This window comes from Podarcis muralis, chromosome 6 (genome assembly GCF_964188315.1).
Source record: "Podarcis muralis chromosome 6, rPodMur119.hap1.1, whole genome shotgun sequence".
NCBI classification, from domain to species: domain Eukaryota; kingdom Metazoa; phylum Chordata; class Lepidosauria; order Squamata; family Lacertidae; genus Podarcis; species Podarcis muralis.
In genome coordinates, this window is record NC_135660.1 from 74,074,852 (window position 1) to 74,095,566 (window position 20,715).

At 44.3% G+C, this 20,715-nt stretch overlaps 1 protein-coding gene across 16 annotated transcripts in view; it reads left to right on the forward strand.

The window, feature by feature from the left end:
- ANK3 (ankyrin 3) overlaps positions 1-20,715 on the forward strand; it is a 398,459-nt gene that overhangs the window by 293,382 nt on the left and 84,362 nt on the right. For all 16 annotated transcript variants that reach the window (XM_077930551.1, XM_077930556.1, XM_077930558.1 and 13 more), the window contains 4 exons: positions 4,803-5,000; positions 11,172-11,270; positions 20,385-20,483; positions 20,612-20,710. In XM_077930551.1, the coding sequence (XP_077786677.1) occupies positions 4,803-5,000; positions 11,172-11,270; positions 20,385-20,483; positions 20,612-20,710 (495 nt within the window). The remainder of the gene's footprint in view (positions 1-4,802; positions 5,001-11,171; positions 11,271-20,384; positions 20,484-20,611; positions 20,711-20,715) is intronic.

A 20,715-nucleotide genomic window follows, 5' to 3' on the forward strand; every position in this document is an offset into this window, starting at 1 on the left:
GACCAGACTTGACAGGAGTTAGAGACCAACATTTGGAAGACTACAAGTTTCCCTTGTTGGGTTAAAGGGACATTAATATATTAACCTAACTGGGAATCCCAGAAGTCTGATGGTGATGGAGAGGAAGAGTACTTGAGGGAGTCTTAGGCCTGATCCTGAGCTGGAGATTATTTTATCTCACAACATCAGGGAAGTCCTACTTTATCATAGACATTGGTTCTCCCTGGATAATTCCTTCCTGTAAGGAGGAGAACATGAGGGAAGTATGAAAAGCATGTGACAATACCCAAGGCCCCAGTTCCTGATCTTTTCTACTTCCTGCCACCCAGTTTCCTAGTTGAGGGCAAAATGTCACCTGAACAGGCTGCTTTTCTGCATATATTTTGTTTATCCTTAATCCTTTTGTCGGGAGAAAGGGAAGTTAAGCTGATGAAAAATGAGGTAAGATCCTTGCATGATTGTTGTCTTTTTCACCGGCATCTATGTGGCATCATAAATGTGTGTGGACTGCCTAGAAATTGAAAACAAACAAACAATGCATACCATTTTAGAGCAAAACTGGCAAAATGCTGTTAAGGATTTCTGTGCATGGTATAGTTTGGGAGATTGGTACTTTTAAAAAAATCAGATCACATAAAGTGATAATTGGGTAATAAACTGGCAAAATGCTGTTAAGGATTTCTGTGCATGGTATAGTTTGGGAGATTGGTACTTTTAAAAAAATCAGATCACATAAAGTGATAATTGGAGTCAGGAAAGCGCCTACGTGACTGCCTCCCAGCATCTCTATTTTTCATATTTTTCTCATGCTCTCCAATGTGTGTTTACTTGGAAGTGTTTGACTGGGCTTACTCCCCCTAATGGGCACAGGATTGTAGTCTTAGTCTGATCACAACCCAAGAAGAGGCAGCACCATTTTGATTAAAGATGTGCCATATGCTTTAGAAACCCCACTGAAATGTTTTGTTTGAGAATTTTCGTGACTCTCTAAGGAAGGTCAGACTGAAAAATGCTCAGGTGGTAGCAAAAGGCTTTTCTGAAAGGTGCTGGTTAAGCTTTGGTGAATCTGATGGGGAAGACTAGAGCTGCCTCCAAGCTGGGGGTGCGGACAAAGTGTCCTTAGCATGGTGCCCTCGCATGTCCTTACTAGGCACAAAATCAGGTAAGTGCTGCAAAGAACAGGGACCTGCAAGGGAGGAAGCTGGTGCTTTAATTCCCAGTGTAGTGTTGCTCAGTCTGGGGCACTGGGGAATTGTTAAGACGATGGCTCATTGAGCCACTCACTGCAGCAGCCTCACAATCCCTGCAGCAATGAGTGGGTGGCAACAGAGAAAAATTATGAAAATGGTCCACTCACCCAAGTGCACTGAACAGGCTGGCTGGGCCCCTTGCAGAATTTTCTTTTCCCTTGCTGCTCAGCACCAAGAAGTCAACTGGGCAGCTGCAACGAAGGAGGGTGGGAGAGAACTTTTGCTTTAATCCCTCCCTATTTACTCATCAGAGCAAGGCTGCATCAGGGACATTGGGGAGGGATTAAAAACAAAAATGACAGCTCGCTCCTTTGCCACAGCTGCTCTTGGTGTTGGGTGGGAAGGGGCTATGCTGCTGCTTGTGTTTTTTAAAGGGGCACAACCAGTCCAGTACATGGGCAATGGTGATGGCACTTGCTGGGGTCTCAGTCCCCTGGCGCTTGCCTGGAGATGCCATGTGCTAACATCGGACCTGGGAAAGACAATTGTGATCAGTACTCAAGCAGTCTTGCAGGTTCATAGGCTCCAGAGCCATGATTTCTATACATGTGGACCTAGCAAGCCAACCTTAGAACCTGATAGTGCAGATAGGCTGGATGGTGCTGTGGTTAGGAATGTTGAACTGGGGCCCATATCCAAATCCCCACCTAAGTATGAAGCTCATGCAAGGCCATAGGGTCTTTCTACACCAGGGATGGGAAACCTGTGTCCCTCTCCCCATGTGTCTTTGGATTTCTGACTGCTGTTAGCCAGTCTGGCCAATAACCAGGGATGATGAGAACTGGGAGTCCAACAAGAGTCAAAGGTTCCCCACTTTGTTCTACAGAGATGCATTCATTTACAATGCATGTGTTTGGGGTTTTTTGACCCTCCTGGACAAATGGCGGCAAGGCTGCTTTGTAAAGTGATGGGTTGCAGCGTAATGCAAAAATGAGTGATTAAGAATGCAGGGTAAAACAGTAATCAAACTGAACTCATTTGCCCATCAGATTTAAAACGAAATAGGCTGGGTATATAAATTCTTCCATCTCTGGAACAGAGCTCTCCACTTTCCAAGATGTATTTTAAGACGACGAAAAATTTCATTAAAAAAACAAAACCCCTTTGGACTGCCTGCCAGTGGGTGATTAAATGCATAGATGTCAGATCCTCTTGCATGAGCAGAGACGAAAGAGATCATGGAGGGAAATCATAGTATAAGCTGTGGGTCAGTTATTATGCATTGGAAAGGCAAGGCAAGTCAAATTCATGCAGAAAGCCCGAAGCATCAGCGGGGCCTCGTTGTATGGGAAATACGCCTTTGCCGTGCCTTGGGAAATAAATTGGGCTGGCTTCCAAATCTTTAGCATTGCGGTGCAATGATATGAAATAAGCACACTCTTTATATAGGGGACAGGATGCTGACCTAGTTTGATGCTGAAAGCAGCTAAGCAGAGGAAGAAGAGAGTGCCTCCTTCCCTAGGAGCAGGAGCTGCCCTTGCACCCAGTGCCAGTGGCTCTCTGAAACCCAGAATGATAACATTACAGGCTTGAAAGAGAACCAGAAATTATAGATCGGGTCACCGGAGTCACTCGCCTCTTACCAAATGGGTTAGCAGCTGCCACTTTGGCGTTTCGGTGCCTGCCAAGAGGCTTCCTGGAACAAGACATGTTTCGACACGTGAGCCATAGAAGTGAACCAAACCGAGCACCATCACTTTTGGGATTAATAATTGCCTCCCTGCTCCCCCACTGCCTGAGGCTGCATGTTGTGCAGTCAGATGAGAAATTACATGGGGATGGCAGATGACTTCCTATTAGACATTAAGTCTGATAAGAAAATGTGCAATTGCTGTCATTGAAATGGACTCCCTCAAAAGGCCTTTACTCTCTTTGTCACTCTCGCTGGTTTGCCTCTCTCTTTCTCCTCTTTAACCATTTCTTCTCGCTTGATCCATTAAAACAATATTGCCGAAATGCCATTCAGGCAACCATCAAACTAATAGCCACATGAGTCGCATGTCGGTCTTTTCATCTACCCGAGAGCCGCAAAACACACACCAGTCTTATGCTTACACCACATTGTAATGCATTTGTTTACTTAGAAGGTGCTAGAAGATGCCATGTTGCTATGAAATGCCCATCAGCTTACCTTGGATGCCTTTCCTTTCAAACTGTCCCTTATTACTCATACATATACCTTACCGGCACTCTCTTGTTTTTCCTCTTCTTACCTCAACAACTTGTTTCAGAAGCAAAACTTCAAACTAGAAATAGTTTCTGATATTAATTGTTTTCCTGTTGATTAAATTTAGGTTTTCTTGTAGTGTGTGCCCTTGTGAATGTAGTCAAATAAGCTGCAGGGTAGAACTGCTTTAAACAATTTGAAAAACAAACAGAAAGTGAAGATTCTTCAGGATAAACTGTGGACTTCTGGAAGGCCTGTACCAGGGGTCTGCAACCCGCGGCTCCGGAGCCGCATGTGGCTCTTTTACACCTTTGCCGCGGCTCCGGGGCGGATACTAGCGAGGGGAGGAGGCACATTGTGCGCCCCGACACTCCCCACTGTGGCGGGCGCTGTACTGGCTGTGACGTCGCATGGGGGTGGTGCGTGCGTTAGTCACGCACCGTCCCGACGTCACCTTCCCACCCACTGTCAGATCGGAGGGCAGCGGCGCGCATGCTTTAAATGTCGCAATGGTTTTGCGGCTCCCAGTTTTTTTTTTCCTTTGGAAATGGGTCCAAGTGGCTCTTTTTGTCTTAAAGGTTGCAGACCCCTGGCCTGTACTATAGGCCATCCTCACAAATCATTCTTTCCCTTACAAGCAACCATAAGCCTGCCCTCAAGATTGGACATGGGTTCACATCTATCCACTCTCTGATAGACTCTGGCCTTCAGGGACATAATCTAGACAGCATGAGACCCTAACTCTCCACCTCACTGCACCAGTTGAGCCGCATGAGGAAGTGGGGCTTTCCATTATGTGGCTGAGGTGGTCTTGGAGTAGCAGCCCCCCACTAACCTTCTCAAGGGTTGTGTTTCAGTCTCTCCTAATATTGCCAGTAGTCTGTACCTTCTAGTCCACATCTTTGGGCCTCGTTGATCATACTAGGCCAACTCTTCTGCCTCCATGTAGTTGTGGGATCAGGTTCCTACCTTCAGATTTCATTTTGCAAGGGCAGCTTGGCAGGAAAGAGATGAGAACAAACCTCATGTTATGTCCCCTTGAGGATTCCTCATTACCTGAGCTGACTGGAATAATAAGGAAACCAGTAAATAGCTGTTTTATGGTATTCTGCAAGCGATATGTTACCATATCAATGAAATAAATATGATTTAATGTTTCTTTTACATGAGAGGATTTTTTTGTAAAAAAGAAGAAAAGCTTTTATCCTAATCTCTGTGAGCATATTATGCAAGAAATCCTAAAGGCTGGTCATATGAAATAGAGGTGTTTTTTATATAAAAAATTCAAAATACAAGCAGTCATGAGACGTGAGGGAAAGTTAGTATTCCTAGTATTTTTTGAATGAGCCGATGACCCAAATATTTTGGTTTTTTTGCACTGGCAGAATGGCTACACACCACTTCACATAGCTTCCAAGAAGAACCAGATGGATATAGCAACCACGTTACTGGAATATGGTGCCGATGCGAATGCTGTGACCAGGCAGGGCATTGCTCCTGTGCATCTTGCCTCCCAGGAGGGCCACGTGGACATGGTGTCATTGCTTCTCACCAGAAATGCTAATGTGAATCTTAGCAACAAGGTATGTTTTCTTCTTTGTGTGCTCTAGTTTCCCAGACTTGGGTCTCCAGCTCTTTTTGGACTTACGATTCCCAACAGCCCTTGCTAGCAGGACCAGTGGTCAGGGATGATGGGAATTGTCGTCTAAAAGCAGCTGGTTGGGGAAACACTGCTGGGTGGGGGGAATGCAGGAGATGTTGCCAGACTCCCAAGTTCCCATTGGTCCCAACCAGCATAGCCAATGGTTATTATGGGTGATGAAAGCTCCAATCTGGTGACATCTGAGGAGGACATGGATGACTTACAAATATGGAGTGTATGTGACAGGAAACCTCTATTAAATATGATTGTGCGCAGCCTGGGAGTCATTTTGGACTCACAGCTGTCCATGGAGGCACAGGTCAAATCTGTATCCAGGGCAGCTGTTTACCAGCTCCATCTGGTACGTAGGCTGAGACCCTATCTGCCTTTAGACTGTCTCGCCAGAGTGGTATGTGCTCTGGTTATCTCCCGCTTGGACTACTGCAATGCGCTCTACGTGGGGCTACCTTTGAAGGTGACCCAGAAACTACAACTAATCCAGAATGCGGCAGCTAGACTGGTGACTGGGAGCGGCCGCCGAGACCATATAACACCGGTCTTGAAAGACCTACATTGGCTCCCAGTACGTTTCCGAGCACAATTCAAAGTGTTGGTGCTGACCTTTAAAGCCCTAAACGGCCTCGGTCCAGTATATCTGAAGGAGCGTCTCCTCCCCCATCATTCTGCCTGGACACTGAGGTCCAGCTCCGAGGGCCTTCTGGCGGTTCCCTCACTGCGAGAGGCCAAGTTACAGGGAACAAGGCAGAGGGCCTTCTCGGTAGTGGCCCTCCCATCAGATGTCAAAGCGATAAACATCTACCTGACATTCAGAAGACATCTGAAGGCAGCCCTGTTCAGGGAAGTTTTTAATATGTGAAATTTTAGTGTATCTTTCATCTTTGTTGGAAGCCGCCCAGAGTGGCTGGGGAAACCCAGCCAGATGGGCGGGGTACAAATAATAAATTATTATTATTATTATTATTATTATTATTATTATTATTATTATTATTATGTGGGGCAAATGGCAACTCACTACTCCTTAGGCAGCTCTATATACCACCTTTATAGGTGCCTCCTCTTTAAAGAAATCAGGAAGCAATACAAGAACCTTGGCACAGAGTTTTCTCCGATTCTGCTATCACTCCTGTGGATCAACTTGGTTTCTGATTGTGGTACAAATCCAAAAAATGAAGCCCAAAAGTGCAGTTGGCATATTTCATTTGCACAAGAAGAGAATTATCTGCAGATTGTCCCCACCTTGTTCCCTTGCTTACTTGCCTGTCCATGCAAGCACTGACTTCGACTTCCTGGTGGCTTGTCTCTGCTGCAGTGTGTTTTAAAGCATTCTGTTTGTGCACCTGCAGAACAGTGCTCAGTTCAACCACCCAGGCAGCGCACTGAATAGAGAAATCATTTTGAAAATGCTTAGCCAGACCCTGAATGACTTTGAAAATCTATTTGTGTTTCTTCTCTCTGTACTTCTCCCAGTGGCGTTTTAAATACATGGTGTGAATCTAACCTCAATTTTCCTGTTGTCTATCCAGAAGATATTGTCTATTGGGCAGTATACATTCTGACAACTTTTGAAGAGGGGAAACCCCTTTTGCTAGGGTTTGTGATTGGAGAGGGATGATGTTGTATGGTACCACCCAAAAAAGTATATCACTGTGTTTGGCATCAATACTATCTCAAGTATTTATTTATTGGCAATATTTATGTATTCATTTATACAGTACTTAATGCAAAAACAGACTTTTACAAACTTTGAACTATAACCATCCATAATTAAAATGCACAATAAAACAATCCAATTAAAAGTTTTTTTAAAAAACCATCCATAATTCAATTATGCAATAAAATAGCATGGCATTTAAAACAGGAAGCTCAGGTTGAGTGATCAAAGGAATGCCTGTGTAAACAGGTGCAACTTCAAAAGCCAGCATAATGTATATTGCCCAGTCGACAATACCCACTGGATACTTAACAATAAAAGCTGAAAACCATTAAAAAAAAATCTACAAGAGCTCTGAAAATTTAACAGATCAAGGTCAATCACAGTACAAAACTGAATGAATAAAACGAGCAACAGCAAAACTTGATTGGCACAGGAGAGCTGAAAACACTGGAGATCTTAAAATGATCTCAGAATGCCTGGGAAAGTGAAAATTAATTCACCTGGCACATCTTCCTGGCTACTGTTGGCTTCGGATGTTGCAAAGGAGCATGTGCTGGGTCCAGTGGGCACGGGAACCGTTAAAGGGCTGGGGCTCTTGCCAAGCGATCTAGGCAAGACAGGTACAGGAGCCATGAGAGAACAAAACATTGGCAATGCAAGTAGACAGAAGGGAGTCAGCCCATATTCAACTTCTGCATATCCAGCTGGCCCTGCCTACCTACCCCAACTTCCCCTGAACCTTCTAGTGGGGTTTCTCCCTTCTTCCAGCCACCTTCCACTAGTAACTGCCTCTTCCCCCTCAGCCACCCTGTCCATTTGTGACATCACAGGAAGTTTGTAGCCCACATCAACTGCTTAGGTATGCATCTGCACAGCCTCCCATCCTGGTACTGGAAAGGGGAATGTCATGAACGTTACTTAGATGTATGTAGAAATACCTTGATTTAGAAGTAGAAGATGGCATGCTTAAGCTCTGCTGTCCCCTTCATTGCTGCTTTTGGGGAAAGCCTCGTCAGCTTGTGACATCCATGAAAGGCAAACACAGATATGGTGAGGGGAATGGTCCTCATTCAACAGTTATCATCCAGCCACCTCCACTGGCCAGCCTGCCAACCTCCGCTGGCTTCCACCCATGATCCAGTGGTTCATTCGCCCAGAGCCTGGAGGGCAGCTTACACTACTATCTGAACATGCAATTCCCAGGCATACCGTTTCTGGTGGGTGACCTATGTCCACACTCACCATTCATACTTACCCCAGCATCAACCCACAAATATCCACACAGCTTTTGTCAATGGCCTTCTGAAGGTGAATTTCAACCAGCTTATGTACACAAACTTCAGCCTCCTTCAGCCCTGTGGCATCCCGGGCTTCCACATGCTAATCACAGCTTCTGCCAGGTCCATTGCCAGCTTCCAACCATGGATATCTGCCACTTTCAAGCTTCGGTCCTGCTCAGCAGGTATACTTGCCTTCTCATTGCTCCACAGCATCTCATTGATGGATGATGGCCTCCTTCCATTTGCCGCCAAGTACTGAATAACACAGCTGTTGTCCACCATATCCTCTTCAAGCTTTTGCCTTGGGCTTTCCCCTTGGGCTGCTTTTGTATATCCACTGAGCTTCCATGTGCTTATGTGACATCACAGGATGTCCACAGCCAATAACAGCAGCTGGAGAGGCATCATCATCATCTCCTCAGGCCTCACAATGGTGGGTGCAGCTCAGCAGCCATTTCCCCTTTGCTTGTTTGCTATGTACAACTCACTCCTTATCTGTAATGACACCAGAGAAAGGCATGCCATAAATCCACCTTCCCATTTTGCTTCTCCGGCGCCCTATCTGCATAAACTAGCAATCCCAAAATATAGATGTGCTTTTACTCTCGCAAGGTTGAATCTACTGCCCTCGGCTGTACTTGAGGGACGATTCCAACAGATTCCACACGAAAAATGCTTATGTCCCTGTGGAGATGGCAGCACCGAATTGGTGGCGCATGCCCTTCTGGCTTGCACTCTTTATAAAGACTTGAGGAATGAGATTATCACCCACCTTTATTGTCCATTCCGGGTTGCCCAACCACTGCCACAGTGTCCTTTCTCTTGGCAGATCAAGATGAGCAGGTGACAGCAAAGGCTGCAGGGTTTTTAGCTGGGGCAATCAGAATAAGATCCACTATTTGACTGTGTTTTATGTAATCTGTGTTTTATATAATCAACTTTTTATTTCTGTTCCATGTATATTGCAATGTTCTTTTGTTGCTATGGCCTATGGCTGACGCAAATAAAGTTTGGTTTCATTTACCTGGCACCGAAAAGGCCATAGGTGTACTTCTTGGGCAGGAGGTACAAACAGGAACAGCGTCAGAGCTTGCTAGACCTGCATTGTCTTTCTTCACTACCTATTCATGCAATGCTTCAGCCTTAATGTGATCCCTGTTCCATTATTATTCCAACTAGGTAGCATTCTTGGTCAGATTCTTGGAGCGTTTCCACACAGAAGTTTGTCATGTGCTCATATATTGCTAACTACACACTGAAGTTTTCCACTGCGTCCATCCTCATACAAACACCTTTCCCATATTATTTTCCTATTTAATCTGGATTTATGGTTTCCATGAAAAATCCAGTGAGTTAAAAAAAAAAGGTGCAGGAAAGGTAAATCCAAATTAAATTTGGGTGGGGGGAATTGTGCAATTTCAATGCTAACAGTGATATGTGGATGCTGTGCAAAATGAGCAGCAGCAAGTTCACAATGAAACCGCCTTGTGGAGATTGCCTGCTACTTGAGTATATTACGTTGCCATGAATATTCATCAAGTTTTGGTGGCCTGTGTGTTTATTTCACATTTGTTGGAAAGTTTGCCCTGACTTAATTAAAAGCAAAGAGGAAAGGGTGGGTGTTGTGACACAACTTTTGAAATATCAGGCTGTGTGCATGTATTATGTTTCTATAGATGTTTGTATATGTTTGTGTTTGCATAAAAAGCTTAGGCTGAGCACATTTCAAATCAACATGTCAAAACTCGGGGAAGGGAAGGCCACGCTTTCGCCTGTGGTATAGTGGTTAAGAGCGGTAGACTTGTAATCTGGTGAACCGGGTTTGATTCCCTGCTCCTCCACATGCAGCTGCTGGGTGACCTTGGGCTAGTCACACTTCTCTTAAGTCTCTCAGCCTCACTCACCTCACAGAGTGCTTGTTGTGGGGGAGGAAGGGAAAGGAGATTGTTAGCTGCTTTGAGACTCCTTAGGGTAGTGATAAAGCGGGATATCAAATCCAAATTCTTCTTCTTAATTTCTAACCAGCTTGAATTGGCAGCAAGTCTAATTCAGAAGACCATGTTAAGGTGTGAGCTGCCTAGACGCTGTTCAGTTTAACAGGGAGGGACTTGGGTCTATGAGAAAAGAGCTTTGTCAACAAATTTACTGCTTAAGTCCACATCTTAAATCATCTGTCACTTTCTGCTCTGTCATATACACTTTCAGCAAAGCTCAGCAAGTCCACAGTGGGGTAGCAGAGAGACACAAAGTACCAGATCTTAAAAGTTACCGACACTGCTGAGTTGATGAGGGAACAAATCTAATCTTTGAACATTCAAAAAGCAATTTCCTATATGCTTGGTTGTGGCTAGCTGCAAGACTCTGGACATGAATTGCAATGCTCTTGACTAGCCTCCTACATAACAGGTTAAATGGTGAGAAGAAATAAACCATGAGGTTTTTAATGATGGACTAGCAGTGTGTTGTAGTGCATTTTATTCCAATGGTACGCAAAAATAACATTCCTTTTATGAAATAACGGTGACTGGTACACTGATACGAGTCTGCTCATTTGTTACCGTAACCTGTAATGGGGCATGTTTAATACAGTGGAACCTCAGTTTTCGAATGTAATCCATTCCGGAAGTCTGTTTGAGTTCTGAAATGTTCAAAAACCGAAAACTCAATACAATAGGGAAACTCAAAACGGAAGCCGCAAAGCATGTTTGACTTCCGAAAAGTGTTTGAAAACCAAAGCAGTTACTTCCGGGTTTTCGGTGTTCAAGTTCCGAAACGTTCGTCAACGGAGACGTTTGAAAACCAAGGTTCTATCTACTGTAAAGTGTTGGCATATCACAGGGACATTTTCTGCTAAGCCAGGCATCCCCAAACTCGGCCCTCCAGATCTTTTGGAACTACAATTCTCATCATCCCTGACCACTGGTCCTGTTAGCTAGGGATGATGGGAGTTGTAGTCCCAAAAAATCTGGAGGGCCGAGTTTGGGGGTGCCTGTGCTAAGCTCAGGGAGAGACTAAAAGTCTTGTTGCACATCAGAATTTGATTGCAGGGGGTTGGACTAGATGATCCTCGTGGTCCCTTCCAACTCTGCAGTCCTATGATTCTGTGATGCCAAGTGCCCCTTCTGTAAGAAACTAACTTGCTGTGTCTGATTTACAGAGTGGCCTGACTCCACTCCACCTGGCTGCACAAGAAGACCGAGTCAATGTGGCCGAGGTCCTCGTTAACCAAGGTGCTGTCGTGGATGCACCCACCAAGGTATGCTTTCTTTGAGATGCCAGGTCTTTAAATACTCCTATAGGAGAAGAAAATGAATGAAAACAAAGTGAATGGCCTGCAACAGGTACCTCTCATCTCCTCTCCCCCCCCCCCAAAAAAACAATTTTGGAGTCTCCTCCCCCCCATAAAATTTTATTGAAGCTTTTTATTAAAGCTAACAGAAAGAAAACTGTGAAAGAAAGGAAAAACCTCTCTCAGAGTTAGATCTTTATCCTTGTCTCACACAAAAGGGGTGGAAACAGGAGCACAGTGTGGGGACTGTAGCCCCGGACACATGATTTTGAGGGCACCCCTATGGAGCGATCTCCGTCCCACCCTGCATGCTGCCAGGGGTCTCTGGGCCCTGGGGCCCAGTCTTGCCTTGCCACTGCACCCACGGCCCCCTCACTAAATGGCCACCAGGTGAGTGTTGGGGGGATGCACCCACCAAGGGCCTGGGCTTCCCCTCCGCACAGGTGGGCAGGCAGCACAGTGTGGCCCCATGAGCCTTCCATGCTCCACGCCCGTCCTGCAGCATCAGTGAGGGCTGGGTTGGTGCTGCAAATTTTGTCCACCCTTCCCACACCACACCTGTGAGTGTACTCACGTACCCCAGGTGCCAGCAAAGGATGCAACGCCCCTCCCTGCTCTCACATGGGAGCTTCCCTTTCTTCTGCCACCCACTCACCCTAAGAGACCTTCCCTTCCCCGACTCTCACACAGGGCCCTTCATTAACCACCTGTCACCTTCATGTGCATACAGTGACCCAGAGTAGAGGACACCAAATGAAATAATAATGAAGTAAAAGAAACAGAAACAGAAATGAAGCAAGGGGGGAAAGGAGAAGGAAACAGGAAGATAAACTTCAGATGCGCCACAAAGCATCATGATCAGTTCTCACGACACATCCCAGGAATAAACCTTGCGTCTCCCTTTTGTTAATTCTCACGCTATCCTGCAAGGGTTTTTCTCTTCCTTTTTCTGTTGAAGAAGCAAAAAATGTGTCTTGCCAGATGCTGGGTAGCTGGCTAGACAGACTGGCCATCTGTGGGGAGCAGCATGTGTGGTCTCACAGCCCTGCTGTTTAGAGAGGGACCAGGGACCTGTCTCCTGACATTTTTGCAGACAGCAGCGCCGGACCTGGCTAGGCTGACATTTTAATGAAAGAGTTGTCAGACTCTTGACTACGGCGCGGGGGGGGGGGGGGGAATGCACGCTACAGTAATAATTACCTGCCCTTGTACTCTTATCAAAGGTTAGGAAGCCAATTATTGACTCATAAAACTCAATGACATTGCTATTAGCCTGCAGTAGCAAAATTCATGGATGCGGGAAGAGAGAGAGAGAACAAAAATAACTTAGCTATGCCAGTTAACTTCATGTTTAGCCACAAGTAAGTTGTCATGGTCCATTTTGGGATGAGAAGTATCTTGGGTCAACCCTCCCCCTCTTTTGTGATGCATGTAGGATGAAGCCTGTAATTGGTTTAATAGTGGGAAAATTGACTAAGGTAGAAATCATACATTCACTTTAATAACAGCAAGCCTGCCTTCTGAATAAGTGGGAGATAGGATTGAGCCATAAAGCCATATTTGGTGGGGATACATTTCGAGCTTTGAGGCAGCAAACTAAGGTCACAGTTGTGGGTTTGTAAAGGTTATTTTCATTCTGGAGTCATAAGTGGCATTTGGAGAGCAATATAAAATATTAAAGGCCACCTTTCCTTCTAGGAATCACCAGCAATTTTTGCTGTAGTGGTCATTTAACCCGCATTTCCTTCAATATTTCAAAAAGGTTGAGGCATTGGTAATATGAAAGTAATTTTTAAAATTATAGATTAATTGATCATACTTCATTTTAAAATCCCCTGAAGGTGGATTAAATGTTTTAGTCTGGTTTGTAGATTCTTTTTATATTGTTGTATTTTTATTTTTATTTTAGAATTTAGTGATTGTGTTATTGTTTGATTTCTATCGTTTTACACCACTTTGGGTGTCGTTTTTGCAAGAACCACATGAATAAATAAACAAAGCCCCTTGGTGGCATTTCTGTTTTCTGGTAGGTTCTGTGCAGAACCTTGATGGCGAAGGAATTTGTCTGATCAGGCTTCCTGAAACAGGAACTTGGCAAAGCTCCCCTCCCCTCTCCTCCCTCCCTCCTTTTCTGCACTCTATGTGTTCAGTAAAACACATAAAGGAAGGGCAGCTATTTCAGGTTTATGGTCTCTGACACCAGAAGCCTCTGTAGCTTAATTAGAGGCTTGGATGACACTGTTTGCTTGTTTAGTGCTCATATTTGGGCCTTTGTATCTGACTGCAGCAGCAAAAACAGCTTGAGGATCAACCTACAGAGCAAGCAACATCATATCTCAAGTTGTTTGGATTTTTAATACCTTCTCAAAGTATAGGACACTGCTGAAATACCTTGTGCTATTTTTATTGCATGCTTTTGTGCAACACTGGTGTTTATTTTTCCATAGAATTTTGGAACTGTTTGTTTGGGGTGGAATGAAGCAATGAAGACTTCGAATCTTTTACTGGTGCAGCCTCTGTGCAGTCAGTTTAACAAACTGGAAGTGCTGATAAGTGTCTGCCAGAGAATTAGAATAGTCAGAGTTGCTTGGGGACAAGTGATAATTAAATCTATCCTGTGTTTGCAGCCTAGACGTGTTGATAGGCACATGCAATGTTCTGTTGTCTAGGCCAATATCATTTATGGCTCTTGAACTTAGCTGCAGGTAGATCATGGGACCATGAAAGTAGAAATGGTTTGAATAACTTTTAAAAAGCAAATAGCAGGTATTGGGCCCATATGCACATCAGGACTGAAGTGTCTTTAATGGTTTGCACCCATTGGTGGCCCAAATTCAGACTGGGGGTCTGGTATCTGCTATTTGCCTTGGAATAAAAAACCTATTGTCCTCCAGATGTTGCAGGACTGCAGATCCCCTCATCTTGGCCCATTGCCCATGCTGGCTGGGGCTAATGGGAGTTGGAGTGCAACAACATCTGTAGGGCACTATGTTGTTTCTCCCTGCTTTAAAGAATACTGACTAAGCATACTCAAAATATAATGGGTGGGGTGCGGGGAGAGAATTGCCCGAGCTACTACATACTCTTCTTTGGCTGTGTAAGCGGGGAAAATCTGCCAGCTGGCATCTTCCTCAAGAACTTCACAGGGTGCACATCTGCTTTAAGGAAATCAAGAAATTAGTTTAAACAGAAGTGCCTCTTGAACGTAAAGCAATTTGGCAACAAAGTACATGTAGTCAAAGGCTATCTTCTTTACTTCTCTACCGACCGAGCAGGCAGCCTGGGAATTGGCTGTTTATCTTACTGTTTTGACAGAGTATAACAATTGCGGATGCCGGTCTGTTTGGTAGACTTTTGATTACTCTGCATTAACTTCATCCTAGAACATCCATGGAGTATAGACTATATTGTCAGCATTCATTAGCTTATGTTTTCCTGATGGCCATTCTTCATCAGATAGCTTCTTGATGCAGAATGACATGGTTGTGGCCATGAGGAAGCTTTGCAATATATCTTCTAAGGTAGCCCTCTGCTGCTTCAGCCTTTAGCAGAAGGGTCAGAGTTCAGAACAGGACTGCATAGCTTTGCTCTTCAGTTTTGTTGTTGTTTAGTCGTTTAGTCGTGTCCGACTCTTCATGACCCCATGGACCAGAGCACGCCAGGCACCTCTGGCCTCCACTACCTCCCGCAGTTTGGTCAAACTGAAGCTGGTAACCTCGAAAACACTATCCAACCATCTCGTCCTCTGTCGCCCCCTTCTCCTTGTGCCCTCCATCTTTCCCAGCATCAGTGTCTTCTCCAGGGAGTCTTCTCTTCTCATGAGATGACCAAAGTACTGGAGCCTCAGCTTCACGATCTGTCCTTCCAGTGAGCACTCAGGGCTGATTTCCTTAAGAATGGATGCGTTTGATCTTCTTGCAGTCCATGGGACTCTCAAGAGTCTCCTCCAGCACCATAATTCAAAAGCATCAATTCTTCGGCGATCAGCCTTCTTTATGGTCCAGCTCTCACTTCCATACATCACTACTGGGAAAACCATGGCTTTAACTATACGGACCTTTGTTGGCAAGGTGACGTCTCTACTTCTCAAGATGCTGTCTAGGCCTGTCATTGCCCTTCTCCCAAGAAGCAGGCGTCTTTTAATTTCGTGGCTGCTGTCACCATCTGCAGTGATCATGGAGCCCAAGAAAGTAAAATCTCTCACTGCCTCCATTTCTTCCCCTTCTATTTGCCAGGAGGTGATGGGACCAGTGGCCATGATCTTCGTTTTTTTGATGTTGAGCTTCAGACCATATTTTGCGCTCTCTTCTTTCACCCTCATTAAAAGGTTCTTTAATTCCTCCTCACTTTCTGCCATCAAGGTTGTGTCATCTGCATATCTGAGGTTGTTGATATTTCTTCCGGCAATCTTAATTCCAGCTTGGGATTCATCCAGCCCAGCCTTTTGCATGGTGTGTTCTGCATGTAAATTAAATAAGCAGGGAGACAAAATACAGCCTTGCCGTACTCCTTTCCCAATTTTGAACCAATCAGTTGTTCCATATCCAGTTCTAACTGTAGCTTCTTGTCCCACATAGAGATTTCTCAGGAGACAGATGAGGTGATCAGGCACTCCCATTTCTTTAAGAACTTGCCATAGTTTGCTGTGGTCGACACAGTCAAAGGCTTTTGCATAGTCAATGAAGCAGAAGTAGATGTCTTTCTGGAACACTCTAGCTTTCTCCATAATCCAGCGCATGTTTGCAATTTGGTCTCTGGTTCCTCTGCCTCTTCTAAATCCAGCTTGCACTTCTGGGAGTTCTCGATCCACATACTGCTTGAGCCTTCCTTGTAGAATTTTAAGCATAACCTTGCTAGCGTGTGAAATGAGTGCAATTGTGCGGTAGTTGGAGCATTCTTTGGCACTGCCCTTCTTTGGGATTGGGATGTAGAGTGATCTTCTCCAGTCTTCTGGCCACTGCTGAGTTTTCCAAATTTGCTGGCATATTGAGTGTAGCACCTTAACAGCATCATCTTTTAAAATTTTAAATAGTTCAGCTGGAATACCATCACTTCCACTGGCCTTGTTATTTGCAGTGCTTTCTAAGGCCCATTTGACTTCACTTTCCAGGATATCTGGCTCAAGGTCAGCAACCACACTACCTGGGGTGTACGAGGCATCCATTTCTTTCTGGTATAGTTCCTCTGTGTATTCTTGCCACCTCTTCTTGATGTCTTCTGCTTCTGTTAGGTCCTTTCCACTTTTGTCTTTTATTATGGTAATCTTTGTACGAAATGTTCCTTTCATATCTCCAATTTTCTTGAACAGATCTCTGGTTCTTCCCATTCTGTTGTTTTCCTCTATTTGTTTGCATTGCTCGTTTAAGAAGGCCTTTTTGTCTCTCCTTGCTGTTCTTTGGAAATCTGCATTCAATTTCCTGTATCTTTCACTATCTCCCTCGCATTTTGCTTGCCTTCTCTCCTCCGCAGTTAGCAGGTGCCAGTTTTGCTCTCAGGGAGGCAACCTGAACCCCTGAAGGAGAGATGAAGTTGTGTTGCCCTCCTTCTGTTCTTCAGTGAGCCTACCTCTTTGCCTTTTAATTATGAGTAATAGAGTGTTTTTTATGTTGTAATTTAATTTTGTGAACTGCCCTGAGATCTACAGATGAAGGGCGATATACAAATTTAATAAATGACAACAACAACAACAACAACAACCATACTTCAGTCTTTAGACCAGTGTTTCCCAAACATTTGCTTGCTGAAGCACATTCGAATTAAAATTGAGGTGTGCTTCACTCTTACGCCCCAAAGCGTTCACTTTTATAATGTCCTAAGAGAAAGCACTGCTCACCTTTTCCAAAGTACACACACATGCACACTGAAATATCCATTTCAAAGCAGGGATTTAGGGAGCCACAGGCACAATGCAGAAAACCAAGAGGATAAATTGCACAGAGCTTTAGTGAAACGGACTGAAACTACAGCATTACGCTGATATTTATTTTTGATAAATAGCATTTGGTGATCCAGAATTAAGGTGTGATTATGAAGGTTTGTATATTTGATGCACCTCCCTGCTTTGGAAAATAACCAGTTACACTGACCTTCTTGTGAACTGTCTCAGACATGCATTCTGAGTTCAACTCCACTAAGTAAGCAAGTTTCTTAAGAAAGGAAAGATTAATCTTATCTTGATGCAGGCTGATGAGGCAGGAAGAGATAATGGCTTTTAAAGATAATCTGCTGGTGCCTGTCACCATTAAAGCTCCTGGGGATATCCAAACAGACTCCTTGCCAAAACAGTTAACAATCTTGATTATATCAAGATAAACTTAAGCAGAGAACAAAGAGGTGGAAACTATAGCATTGGTGAATACAGTAACAGCATAAATTCCTTATCTTTTATTGCAAATTTTATCCCTGTTTGTTTGTGGGGAAGAGATGCTTAAACTCCCATCATAAACATCCCCCTCCTGCCCCTGGTTTCCAATGCATAACTAATTGCGTAATAACGGGAGTACCACAAAGGGGAAGCAAAGGCTCATGTACCGTAGTCCTAGCTAGGTTCAGTGCCAGGTTGGTCTCAGTGCCTCCTTCTCCTCCGCCTTCAACTCTATGTGCACACTGGCTAATCATATATAGTTCAGCCCTCTTTCTAGGCCTCTGCATGTCCAACAGCCTTGCTGGTATGTTGCTTTTAATAGACCCACCCACACTGCAGTGAGATCAGCATTCAAACTGCACTGTCCCTGCCGTCTGGCAACAGTTTTGTTCTGTGCAAAGTCCTTCCCACACAGCCATGACTTACAGTCCCTGGCTGCTGCTGCTGCTGCTGCTTAGGAAAGCAGGAATCTGCTTACTGTCGGAAGAAAGAGAGAGTTCAGCTTTGCACATGACAGCAGCAGTCCGAGGACTAGTTCACACATGAATCACTTAATGACTGCATCATGACGCAGTGTCCTGGGTATGTATAGGAGCAATGACAGACCGCCAGCCGCCACATGGATCTTTCAGAGAGTGTGTAGGAACTTTCTGTGTTGCGCCTAAAAAAGCAACATGAATCTCTCATAAGGTCTGCCCATCCTTCTTGGGTGCTCAGCACAAAATGGGAGTTCACATGCCCCAAATACACTGACCAGAAAAATCCAGGGGGTGGAGGAGAACAAGGGCAGAGGGGCTGGGCCCCATGCAACATGAGTACACGGATGCTGCAGAACCCCTTGTTAGTGCAACCCCCCACCCACTCCTGTTGTTGATTAAAGGTGATCAGTAATCACCTTTCATTTTTTTGAAAATGCATAAACAGTCGGGGTTTTGTTACACGTACTTGTGTGCAAAATATTGATGGGATGAATACCTGGACAGAAGACTGTAACCTTGTACCCAGCCATATCACAGAGTAGATCATTCAGTTCCTTGTGGTGTGCAGTAATGGTAGTATTGACTGTTCAGAAAAGGAGTAGTCTGCTTTTTACAGTCAATTAGTGTGATACTACTGTTTTATAGTGTTCAGAAGACCCACACTAAGAATTCAGTGTCCCACTTTGGTGGTTGACATCAGACCTACCCATTATTATATGAAAGCCCTGTCCTTGCTTTTCACATTTGTTCCATCCTTCCTCCAAAGACCTCAGGGTTTTGAACATGGGCCTCTCTGTATGAAGACCTGAAGTCTACCTGATACACAACACTGTGAGTGAGTGAGGTGGGATCTGTGAGAGTGCGCAGCAGGCCTTTCTTTGTTGTGGCTCCTCACCTAGTGAAGGCACAGCTCTGGGAGATGTGCCAAATGTCTTGACTTCACTCATTCCTATGTCCCATTAAAATGGTTAGCTTTCAGGAAACATTTGTTCTGACAGTTTCAGATCTCGATTATTATAATTGATATATTAATTGGTCTTAATGAGTTCTTATGACTCCTGCTGCTTTTTTGGGGTTTTTTCCTTGTCTTAACAAAATGTTATTTTAACCTCCGTGCTTTATTGATTTGTATGTTGCATTGAATTTTGGTTTCGGTTTTTAAATTGGCAGGCCTGTAAAAAACGATTATGTGTACATGTCTTGCTGGACAGTTGGCAATGTATGTAGGTGAAAGCAAAAGCAAAATGCTTTAAAAAACAAACAAACTTCAAAATGAAAAAAAAAAACAGAACAAGGCAGACTCTGGCTTTTCTTCATGTGCCACTCCTTTTCATTATGAAAGGCAAATGTCTAGCTGTGTAGGAAGAAATGAAAACAAAGGCATAAGCCCATCAAACATGGGTGTAGCCAGGATTTATGTTGGGGGGGGGGACAGAACCTCAGTTAAGTATTTTCATTGATTTACTTGAGTTGGCTTCCCCTGCCCCCCCCCCCCTGCTTGGCTCTGTCCATATCATCAAGGACCCTGTGATGTTCATATTTTCTCTGTCCAGTTAAGGAGGCTTCCATAAGTGTATTACTTGGATCAGGAACTGTGGGCATCAAGCGAATACACACGGGAATCAGTCTTTCCTCATTCCATTGCTTTTCAGTGGTATTTGCATTCAAATGCCCATCTATATTCTGGCGCAATTTGTGGGAAAATACCTTTTTAATGCACCTAAAAAGTTTTAAAATACATTTTGTTTTGTGTGTTTATTTTTAAAAAAACAATTTAAGTCTATTTTCCAGTTTCTCAAAAATACTTATAGCAAACAATCCCGGTATACCACCCCAATAAACATTCCATGCATATATGATTTAAAGGATACAATCAAACATTAAGCACGTTTTTACAACAGTTTAGTGTTGATTAGAGCAGTTCAGGGTCTTCTATTCTCAGTCTTGTCCCAGAGCGAGCTGTGGGTACCTGGTGGCGAGGGGAGATCATTGTTCTTTCCCGTGTCTTGAATAAGTGTCAACCATAGTTTCAAAATTGTCTTCGGTCTTTGTGCTCCTTAGTGCTCTGTGTTAAGTTTCTCCACAAGAGCTGTGTTCCATAGTCTTTCTCGCCTTGCCTCTAGAGCTGGATTGGGGATGGGAGTCTATTACAAACAAATGCATCACGCTACATTTTCAAAACACCTATTAACTCCTCTTTCTGCTTCCCTGTTTCTTTTGTGTGTGTTTCACTTCCAGATGGGGTATACCCCGTTACATGTTGGCTGCCATTATGGAAACATAAAGATAGTTAATTTTCTCCTGCAGCAGTTTGCAAAAGTTAATGCCAAAACGAAGGTGAGATTCCACTCTTCTCTCATACCCTTCCCTCCCACCCCTTTGTTTCCTTCCTCGGTTGTGTGTGTGCAGATGGAGTCTCCAGCGCCGTTCTTTGTGGGCTTTTTTCTGCTTTGTCTCCTATTTAGAATGGCTACACCCCTCTGCACCAAGCAGCTCAACAGGGACACACCCATATAATCAACGTCCTGCTCCAGAATGGCGCATCACCCAATGAACTCACTGTGGTAAG